This window comes from Suillus discolor, assembly GCF_016758755.1.
Source record: "Suillus discolor strain FC423 chromosome Unknown F5147scaffold_255, whole genome shotgun sequence".
NCBI classification, from domain to species: Eukaryota; Fungi; Basidiomycota; class Agaricomycetes; order Boletales; family Suillaceae; genus Suillus; species Suillus discolor.
The window spans coordinates 3,673-15,494 of record NW_024541502.1 but is presented as its reverse complement, the minus strand read 5'-3'; the positions used below and the strand labels follow the sequence as shown (position 1 = coordinate 15,494).

The following is an 11,822-nucleotide window of genomic DNA, read 5'->3' as shown; positions in this document are numbered from 1 at the left end:
TACAGCAACGTCATGACGAGCTTGATGATAGCGACAACGAAAATGAGGTTGTATTTGGGCCAAGGTAGGACTGTAAACTTGTGTAAAGAAACGTTAGTCACCGGCACCTATGGATAATTCTGGCAAATCAAGGTCCACTTATAGTAGTACCAGGCTGTTCAAAACCCCAAGATGTTCGAGAAGAATTTGATGATGCTACCATTACAGTGCACGTGATAGCATGACACGTGTGGCTAGTAAGCCGGGCAAGCCTTTCGCTTCCGATGATGTAGCGTGGTTCTGATACGTTGCTTTCATGCACATTCCAGAGCGATGTAAATATCACCTTCTTGGAATGATCTTGCATTGCAGACTCTGGGCCTTGCAAGGCACCTATGGAATTTTCCAGGAACTCTGAGTCACATTTACAGTACTGAAGGCGCTGCACCACCGCGCCCCCAACGTCGAAGCCGGGTTTCTGAAAGATAAGGAATTCCCAACTTGGGTTTCGGAATATTCTGCTAACAGGTTGCAGGTCACAGTCTCACACAGCACCCCTGCGCCGCGAGGTTATATCAAACGGATCAGAATTCGGATATTACAAGGCCATTACAACGCTTTAACATATCATTATGTTTGCACAAGGAGTGTAAGAAAGATATAAAGCCTAAGTAGCGGCTTCGCTCATTCTTTCCTCCTTCATCATCCGCTTGTTTTAGAAATTGTATTGGCATTTACCATGTTCAACATTGGCGGACATGTTTTGGCACTAGAAGGTAAAGTACTGTAGTACATTCTTCAATTTCCCATTTCTCATATTACCCGGTCCACTGCGACATGCAGTTATTGCAGCCATGAACCTTCCCAATATTTCATCTACTCGCATGCCCACTGGCCATTACGTCCGTGTCTCTACATCCAATGGTCAAGGGAAAACCACGACCAAGGCAGCAACGACTGATTCAAGCAGCGTTTCTTGGAACGAGACCCTCACTATCCATGGGTGCCCTCTGACGTTTCCCCCCTGTCTCATGCCCATATTTTCCCGCAAATCAAAGGCAATCCACCTCGAACTTTGTGCCTCGTATGAGTCTGGACATACTGAGCTTGTGGGTGCGTTTGAGACGACTTTCGGACAAGTACTCGTGAACTATGGACAGTCTAGTAAGCTCTCATCTTCAGCAATGTTATCGTCTTTGAAAAGCAGTTCTAAAGTATCATGTTTGGCTGTTAATGATCAGCGCATGACTCTTAAGTTGAAAGCGCAGCGTATCAAAACAACACAGCCTGTCGCTCACGCTATGAGCGGTACTGCCGAGGTATAAAGTTAATCCAATGTCTTATGTTCTGCTCATTCAGTCGACTTCTAGGGTGATGTGGCTGGTCAACCTGTGCACAGCCCAGCAGTGGTTCGATCGACCGACGGAACGAGACAACCTCCGTCTTCACACGCGTCATCGAGCAGCATGGAAGTACGTGTCCTTCATTTTGAACCGCATCACGCTTACTAATAAAATGTAGCAGACACCCCCACGGGGAAGAAACGTTGTCATCTTCGGCGAAACAGGCTCAGGCAAGAGTTCTATCATCAACGCTATCGCGAAAAACCAGCTTGCGAAGACGACCAATGATGCTGATGGATGCACTTCTAGTGTTCAACGCTACCCAGTGGATATTTCAGGCCAGAGCTTTGTCCTTTTTGATACTGCGGGTCTTGGAGAAGGGCCTGCAGGCACAGTGCCGGATCCGGAGGCGAAAAGACAGTTGAAGAACTTACTACGTCGGCTCATGAGCTCTATGTCGCCGTCAGATGGTATCGACCTTCTGGTGTACTGCATGTCGTCCAGCAGAATGCCTGGCCTTACCACCATCGTTCAGACCTACGACATGTTTTACTCTAGGACCTGCAGGAAGAAGGTCCCAATCGTCATCGTCATCACAGGATTGGAGAACGAACCGAACATGGAGAGCTGGTGGGATGAAAACAAGGGTAGGTTTGAGAGAGAAAGCATGCATTTCACAGACCATGCTTGTGTCACGGCACTTCAGGAATACCCAGACATCCCGGACGACGTCACTCGTCGCATTGCAGAGTCTAGCGACACTCTACACAATCTTCTTGTCAACAATTGCTCGCATTGAGCTGTCAATATTTCAATGACGGTTGGTCCAATCGTGTTGCTGGATTGTGCTGCGCGTTGTCGCTGTGGTCAAAAGATTGATGTTCCTGTATATGTTTCTTTCCTTTTTATATATAGTCAGTGTTACTCCTTTCTATTCATTTTGGTTCGCCATCTCCACACCATCCATACATTTTTTAAGATAATCTAATTTATTCAAAGTTGTCATGAATTGCAGACTAGCCCTCTTCCTTGGATACAGCATCACCTCACTTGTGTCCTTTGATCGGAGATTGAGGTTGAAAAAATCAAGCTTATGGATCTTGTACAGCGAAGAACGTAGCTGCTGGGCGGGTAGGAGAACATGAAAATCGCGTCATTCATAGCTGTTGGGCATACCTAAGTCCTTTGTCGACCAAACAAATCCTGCATCTAAATATCGTTGGATAAGTACGAAGTGTATTACAAAACACTGTGATCAAGAACTATAAGTGTGGCACCAAACTAGTCCACAACACCGTTTGGTATGCGCCAGAAGGAAGATCGCGTAAAGTGGTGAACATAAGTACCAAGAGGACGCCACGAGCTGTGATGTACAACATGATATATGGTACATAGAGCAGGATAAACCATGTAAGTGACGCGTCCAGAGCTGCAAGGAGCGGTGCAGTGAGTAAACCAAGCCAAGGCGTGAACGTTATAGCGACGGCACTCATGCGCCATAGCACCTGTTCCTGGTATGTTGGGAAAGCAAAAAACCAAGCCATACAATGGATGCCGCCAAATATAGTCGCCATAAGCAATCCAGCGAGCAAAAGAACGTGTTTGTGCAGTTGTTCGAGTTTGATGCTACCATCAAACGTTGGAACTTGGAGCTCTCGAGATGTGGGAATACCAGGAAAGCCTATCAGTTCTAGCATTGGGCGCAAGACTGGAGCCAAGATCCCAAACTGAGCGATTTTATCTTCTTCACTGACACTGAAACATACATAGTAATCAGTAGCAGTCTACTTGTTGAAGCGCATACATACCCAATGACATCCCCTGGCGTCACGATTGACTTTGACTTGGTTGACTTCCAGTACACTGGATGTGGACATTGCACATTGAGAGGCTTGTCCCACCACGCAGCATAAGTTAGGAAATTGAGAACCGCAAAAGCGAGTGTCCCCACTTCGAGCTGGGTGGTTTCTAGGTGATAGATGGCGCGGGTGATGAGCTGCATAACAAACCAGGCTACTTGAAGGATAACCAATCCTTTTGATATCGCATTGCCTTTGCTCCTGTCGTGGATCTGGTCTGCCGTTAGGATAGGGACGTCGATACGCCTCTGACGTATCAGTGTGAGAATGTGATTTGGTTGTAGTGTACGGCTTGCGGTACGGTGGGGTTTCCCATTCGCATAAAGCATGAAACCACCCATCAGCACAAAGAAGCTGTGCGTCTGGGTCCACGTAAAATCTAAGGATGCACATGAGCCAAACATTTAGGTGAGCACGGATCCGTCTTACCTTCTAAACCAGACTCGGGTTTCTCTGACTTACTATACCACGATGCGGCCCACCTCACAGGAGAACAAAGGACATGCCAAAGAGACTTCAGCACAAATAATATACCTTGAGCGAGCAGGCGAAAGAGGCAAACAAAAGCCAAGAGAATGTCTGGAAGTAAGCGATTTTCAGTTTCAGGTGCTCCAACAGAGTTCTTTTCTAAGAATATGTATAGTGAGTTGCGAGATGCAGAGTTTCCAAAAGCACGACTCACCTTCAGACTCTGGACGAATGTTGGGATACCTCAAGTCCTTAAACTGATTTGTAATTCGATCCGCGCTCAACCACTGTCGCATAGCCCAGGTGACGATCAGTTCAGGAGCTATCAATGCCATTATAACCATGCGAATTTGTCGCCATAGGCCATGAAGCTGGCTGGTGTGCTTAGGACTCGGGATATTGGGGTGGATGGCACTGTAGACACATGCAAAAATAGTGAGAACGGAGCTAGAAATGATGCTCCATAGGGTTCTTGTCGTGAATGATGGTGCTTTAAGACTGTCGCTAGTAGTAGTGTTTGTTGTATTTGTTGTAGGTGCAGCTTGGGTCACTCCAACGAGGAGGAGGATGCAGAGAAGTAGTAGTAAGCGCATGATTCAGACAGATGGGCTTATCGTATCCATCATGTTCACTATTTTTATTTTACTGGCAAGCGTTAGTACAACGAGGGTAGACTGAGAATAGGCTGGTCTTATCTCTTGAGCGTTCCGATGTTCACGAAAACAAGATACGTGAGGCCCTCTACATCCCTTACTCTTCCCAAGATTTGGGAGCAAAAAGTACTTCCTGAGAATGGTAACGAGACTCCGGGCAAACTAAATGTGTATATGTGAGCGTCTGTTCTAATTCTGCTCGACAGCGATGTCAGACTTGAAGCAGTTGTCCCAATCTGAAAGGTGCCAATGACTCGGATTAAGTACACGCATGTCCAAAGGCAGGATTTATGTGATTTACCTTCTAGTGTGTTTGCAATCCATCAACCCTATTGTAGATGCAGTTTGGATTATATCTCAACGAGGTAGAAGAAGATACAGGAAAGTAGTGAGCGCGGGTGTATCACGCCGGTATGTTCCGACTCATTTGTATTTTGCTAGCGGACATCATCTCAAGGCGCCCAGTACAGTGTACGGTGAAGCACATGCCTTCAGTTTAGGAGCCGATGTTTCACTATTCCAATCGCCGCGGCCTCGTAGGCTTCTATCTGCCGCTACTAGTACGATTCGCAATCATTGCAACCCGGCATTGACTCTACCCAGCCCGAAGTCAGCGTCTAGATTCAGTGCGCAATGGCCCTTGAGCAAATTAGATTTCCATTCAATATCCACTGGGTACTACAGCTGAAGCGCTGACGCTAGGCCACCGCTCATTAACCTCTATATAAATTTACAGTAGCTCAGAGTTTCCCTAAATCAAATCACCATGGATAATACTTTTCGCGCCTCCGAGTCAACGGTTCCCTATCCTCTCAACGTCTCTGGTACTCAATTATTGTTATTAAGCAGTATCATAAACTCCGCTGAACACATCCAATAGGTATTACCATCGATTTCAAGGAGTCAAAAATGGATATAGAGTGTGCTAAAGTATGCATGGGCGAACTTCAATTATGCAGTGTGCCGCAGAGTGTGCCACTGATTGGATGTAACCAAAAAAAGAGATTGCGATGGTCATTTTCTCCGCCCTGGTAAGTACTCGACTCCATTACACATGTTCTCAGAGTCTAAGTTGCTACTGTGCTTTCGCTCTAGGGTGCTTTCTTATGGGGATAAATTTGACTTACATATGGATTGTCTTAACAAGGCGTCATATTATAGTTCGAAGACCGAAGATTTTCCTTTGAACCCAGATGACATCTTCCATGCGTATGGTGCCAGCCAAGGACAAGGTGGAACAAGAATAATTGCATTTTTACCTTTGTTACTCATGAACTCAACCACACATGCGTAGACTACACCACGTATCATAACAAAATCAGAATCGACGTCCAGTTTTCCAGGAACGCAACTATTCCTCGGTGAGTCAGAATGATCATCAAGTGTCTTTTTTGAGGTTAACGCTCCAAAGATTCCGAATTCTGGTGATAGGAGAGGTATATGGCTTTCTCTGATCTTAGCCCAGTGTTGATGTCGTGCTTTTAACAGACTGGCGTCGGCAAGTCATCGCTGATCAGCCACGTATTTGGAGTGGAACATATGGTGGGCTGAACGCGACGCTTCAACGAGCACAGCTACTCATACTGTCAATAGATCGATCTGCATGGGACCAGCATTGATCACGAGTTCATCTCACCTCAAAACGACAAGTTTGTTCTCCACAGTAGCAAAGGTTTTGGACTCAGAGACAACCTCGAAACAATCCGAGATTTCATTGACCGTCGGAGGAACATGTCTCCGGAGTTGCATGCTGTTTGGTAGGGATTCTATCTCGACCATTCTGTTATGGTAGACTGACCAAATACATGGAAGGCTCTGCCTTGAGACACCCCCTACAGGCGGACGTTTGCTAGACACAAGAACGGAGGAATTTCTGACATTGAAACGTAGTGGAATACTGGGAAATGGTGAGTGAATCGATAAATATCTCTCTCCTATGTTAGAGTTCACACTTTGTCAAAGTTCCCGTCATTGTCGTTCTTACGAAATACGATAGGCTCGTCGACCGCATGCAGCTAACTCTAGATAAAACTTCTCTCGAAGGATTGAGCGATGAAGCTATTCAGGAACTCGCCAAGGCAAAAGCAGAAGTGGAGCTCCAGGATATCTGCATCGGGCCTCTAGAGAAAAATGCAGGGCCTAATACTATTCCCCACGCTGCGATCTCTAGTGTGTACCAATACTTCATCTAGTTCGTGCGTGCCTCTGAAGTGCAATATCGCAGCCAACGAAGACTATAAGAAGACACTCACCCACCTGATTCAGATGACTGAAAACTGTGTCAGTCAGCATTCTGCGTCTGAGGCTGCAGTGATGACCTCCATCCGAGTCGCTCAACGAGTGGATCCTGGACTCAAAATAAAGGCATCATTCGAGTGAGTCTTGCTTGCTTCATTCATTCATATTTCGTGATTTACGCAGCGTCAGGGTTGGCAAGAGAAGTCTGTCCCAGTTTCTGGTTGACAATAACTGAATACAATCTAATCTTCTTGTCTTGCAGAATGTCGGAAGACGCTTTCATGTTGTTGCTGTTGCACGATATTCAAGAAGCCCAAGATGTGGGATTTTCTACATGTGCTTCATACTGACATCGTCAATGTGTGGAACTTCTATGACCTTCATCATGTAATGGCTATCTTATTTGTCGTCTTTGCATCCGCCCTAACATGATTTGTGTATAGCACTTGCTCGGCCAAAATTTCAGGGAATCGATGATGGAAATGGTCGAAGTTGGACTTACCAATGGACGTCGACACTTCTTCAGCCACGCGCCAGTGATTCAGCACTTCATGTCCTACACCGTCCACTTAACACTTGTATTGCAGACACTTTATTTCGTGTCAGAAGGCCGGGAACTCACTTATAGGGCCATCAAGCTCGCGGTCTCTTCCTACCTTGCCTCCCCATTGAGAGGAGAGGCTCGTGCTTGGATTCAGGCTTGTGATAGGCAATTGACCATCCTGGATCGCGTGGATCGGGATAGAATTGTTGAGGTGGTGCGATCTTATAGCATCGATGCGATACAAAGGGTCAAGCTTCAACCCGAACTTCTGGGAAACATTCATACACCAAGGAGAAGAGGTGCGCGTAGCATCGGCAGATCCCATTACAGTGGTCCCCATCGCGACAGGATTACCAGAGAGGCTCCCACAAGGAATAATAGTCCCGAGAGAACTAGTATGAGAGAGTGGGCTCCTGATCCTCGCAGATTTCCACACAGAGCCCCCAGTCACAGATACAGAACTCCCACTCCTAGCAGAATTACCAGAGAGGCTCCCAGAACTCCCAGAACTCTTAGTCCTGTCAACATTTCCCGAACTTCCACCATAGAGGCTCCCAGAGCTCCCAGAACTCTTAGTCCCGCCAGCATTTCCAGAACTCACAGTCCCGACGGAATTACCAGAGAGGCTCCCAGAACTCCCAGAACTCCCAGTCCCGTCAGCGTTTCCAGGACTTCCAATCCCGACGAAATTACCAGAGAGGAGGCTCCCAGAACTCCTAGTCCCGTCAGCATTTCCAGAACTTCCAGTCCCGACGAAATTACCAGAGAGGCTCCCAGAACTCCTAGTCCCGTCAGCGTTTCCATAACTCCTAGTCCCGACAGAATTACTAGAGACTCCCAGAATTTCGAGAACTCCTAGTCCTGACAGAATTACCAGAGATGGTCCCAGAATTCACACCCCCGATGCCAGAATTCCCAATAGCAGAATTCCCGCTACCGATTGGGATTTCCAGTCCCGAAATTCCCGATACCAGAATTCCCGCTACCCAAATTGCCAGAGAGCCCAGAGATTGACCAAGGAGAAGAGGTGCGCGTAACATCAGTGAATCCCCTGACATGGTGGAGCAGGTGGATGTTACACCAAGGAGCAGAGGTGTGCGTAGCATCAGCGAATCCCCTGGCATAGTGGAGCAGATGGACGTTCACGACGTCACTCGAGCATAGTTTTATTGCCTTTTTCGGTTTCGCTACTTTATCACGTTCCGTTCCAACATCATTTCAAGATATAGCCCTGACGCGCCTCCCTGGACCTGTTATTCCGTTAGCTTCTCTAAATTATAGTATTTCGTCTATCAGTCTTTCGTTCTCTAGATTGTCGTGTCATGTTCTCCTTCAGTCTCTCGGTCCGCAATCTTGCAAATATTTCGAATTTTATATTTGGCCATCCGAGTCTACGCTCACATAATAAGCTCAATCAATCCTTCCACTCCATCCTACATCACAAAACTTGCTCAACTCAGACCGGACCATGTATGGTGATGTCTACGGTATCAGGACTGCTGGGTATATCGGCTGCCAGCCCAGGTGTCTTGTCATCCTAGGGAACGCTCACTTCAATCAACATACATAGAACACATGCCAGTCCCCGAGTAAGCAGCGCCAGTCAGCCGCAACGTACCAAACAGCCCAATTTCGCCACCATCCAGATGATAAGCAAGTTCAAGCAAGACTTGAATAGTCTAACGTTTGTTCGGTTAGTCTGATGCCACGCCTACAGTGATCGCATCGTTCATAGCTGTTGGATGTACCTAGGTCCATCGTCGACCACACAGATCCTGCATCCGAATATGATTAGATAAGTACGAAGTGTACTACAAGTACCGTGATGAGGAACTATAAGTGCGGCACCAAACTAGTCCACAACACGGCCCTGTATGCGTCAGGAGGAAGATCGCGTAAAGTAGTAAACATAAGTACCAAGAGAACGGCACGAGCTGTGATATACAACATGATACACAATGCATAGAGTACGATGAAAATTAGAAGTGGTGTGTCCAGAGCTGCAAGGAGCGGTGCCATGAGTAAAGCAAACCAGGGCGTGCCAGTTATAGCGACGACACTCATGCGCCATAGTACTCGTTCCTGGTATGTTGGGAAGGCAAGAAACCAAGCCATACCATGGATGCCGCCAAATATGGTTGCCATAAGCAATCCAGCGAGCACAAGAACAATCCTGTCCACATTTCCGAGTTTGATGCTACCATCAAATGTTGGAACCTGGAGCTCCCGAGAGGTGGGAATGCCAGGAAAGCCTATCAGTTCTAGAATTGGACGTAAGATTGGAGCCAAGATTTTAAACTGGTGGGTTTTATCTTTTTCAATGTCACTAAGGCAGACATAATCAGCAGCGGTATAATTCTTGAGGCGCATACATACCCAATATAACACTCGGGTGCCGTAGTTGGATTCGAGTTGGTTGACGTTGACTTCGAGTTGGTCGACTTCAAGCGCACTGGATGTGGACATTGCACACCGAGAGGCTTGTACCACCACGCAGCATAAGTCAGGAAATTGAGAACCGCAAAAGCGAGTGTGCCCACTTCGAGCTGGGTAATTTCGAGGTGATAGATGGCGCGGGTTATGAGCTGCATAACAAACCAGGCCACCTGAAGCACGACCACTGCTTTCGATATTGCATTGCCCTTGCTCTTGTCGTCGATCCGGTCTGCCGTTAGGGTAGGAACGTCGATACATCTCTGACGTATCAGTATGAGAATGTGCTTTGGCTCTAGTGTACGGTGGGCTTTCCTGTCCTTATAGAGCATGAAACCACCCATGAGCACAAAGAAGCTGTGCGTCTGAGTCCATGTATAATCTAAGGATGCACATGAGCCAACGTCTAGGTGAGCACGAATTGGGCTTACCTTCCAAGTCAGACTCGGATTTCCCTGGCTTAATCCACCTTGCGACCCACCTCGCGGGAGCACAAAGAACATGGCAAAGAGACACAAGCACAAATAATACGCCTTTAGCAAGCAGGAAAAAGAGGCGAATGAAAGCCAAGAGAACGTTGAAAAGGAAGCGATTTTCAGTTCCGGGAGCAGACTCCTTTACTAAGGACGTGTATAGTGAGTTGTGAGATGCAGAGTTTCCAAAAGCACAACTCACCTTCAGACTCTGGACGAACGTCGGGATACCCCGAATCCTTGAACTGTCTTGTAACTTGATCAGCGCTCAAGTACTGTCGCATAGCCCATGCGACGATCAGTTCAGGAGCGATTAGTGCCATTATCATCATGCCAAGTTGTCGCCATAGGATAGAAGGGTATCCGCGGTGCTTAGGACTCGGGATATTGGGGTGGATGGCACTATAGATGCATGCAAAAAGAGTGAGAATAGAGCTGAAGATGATGGTCCATAGGGTTCTAGTCGTGAATGACGGGGCTTTAAAACTGTCGTTAGTAGTAGTATTTGTTGCATTTGTTGCTTGGGTCACTGCAACGAGGTAGAGGAAGAGGCAGAAAAGCATAACTGAACGCATTATTGGATTTCACTCTAGGGTGCACCACGGTATGCATGGCATCCTATTCACTGTTTGTATTTTAGTACTAGCGGGCGTTATCTCAAGGCGATGAGTTTGCGGCATGGCATGTATTCACGAGTCGTAACGCCGTTATCAGTCAGACTTACTCGGATCTTTACTGCAACGAGGCTGCGTACCTTATCTCATACCGATTCCCAGCGGTTTCTGGTCAGTACCACTGATCGGTCCTCGGTTCTTCTGCACTCAGTCAGCGTCTAGATATGGGAGATATTATGTAACATTGATATAGCGTACCGTACGCTGCCTTTATTTGAAATTATTAGTTGCAAGCGTCTAACTAGTAAAGTTCTTCCCCAGCCCCCATGAATATCTACAGGGTGCACGAGGGTGCGGCATCTGGACATAAATTTACAGCAGCTCAGAATAGACTCCTCCCTAAATTAAATCAGCATGACTCATACCTCAATGACTTCCTACCCTCTCATCGATGGTACTCAATTCTTGTCATTAAGCAGTATCATTGAACCCGCTGAATATATCCAAATAGGTATCATTGTCGATTTCAAGAAGTTCAAAACGAATATAGAGTCCGCTGAAATATTATGGGTCGGCAAATCACCATTGCGAATTGACGAACGCAAAGGAAGAAAGAGTTTGCATCACACATTTTCTCCACCCATGTAAGTACGTACCCGACCCCAGCACATGTTCTCACCTGAGTTGTTGCTGTGTTTTTTGTTTTAGGATGCTTTCCCCAGGGGATACATTTTCCTTATGTATGGAGTACATCGACAAGTGCCTATGCTTGGAGATGAGGACAGAAAGAACTATCCTCGAAGCAGATGACATTCTCCACGCGTATAGTGCAAGCAAATTTAGACGAGGTGAAACAAGAATCATCGCATTCTTGCCTTAATCACTCACGAACTCAACCTCGCATGCGTAGCTTACATCAAGATTCATAAAAAAATCAGGATCATCATCAACCTTTCCATGAATACAACAACTGAAGTAAGGATCCACGTCCAGCATCGAAACTGTATAAGTCATAGATCAACGGACTGAGCAGTTTGGCCCTCCCGATGAAAGCCTTGAGCTCCCACCTACCACTTCCGAAATAGCTCGGATCCATCCCCGGTGGGTCAGGATGATCATAAAGTGCTATTCTTGAGGTTGACTCTCCTAAGGTTCCGAATTTTGATCGCAGGAAAGGTATCTGACTTTCGTCGATTTCAGGCCAGTGTTGACGACACG

General features: G+C 46.7%; 1 protein-coding gene across 1 annotated transcript; it reads right to left on the bottom strand.

Moving 5' to 3' along the window:
- Positions 1–6,715: 6,715 nt before the first annotated feature.
- On the bottom strand, positions 6,716–8,301 carry F5147DRAFT_765336 (uncharacterized protein; the record flags this gene model as incomplete). Its single annotated transcript, XM_041440746.1, is given in 4 exon segments — positions 6,716–6,771; positions 7,043–7,108; positions 7,163–7,939; positions 7,959–8,301. 4 exon segments carry the CDS (start codon positions 8,206–8,208, stop codon positions 6,716–6,718), a joined length of 1,149 nt encoding a protein of 382 aa, XP_041284439.1. The 5' UTR covers positions 8,209–8,301.
- Positions 8,302–11,822: the final 3,521 nt, after the last annotated feature.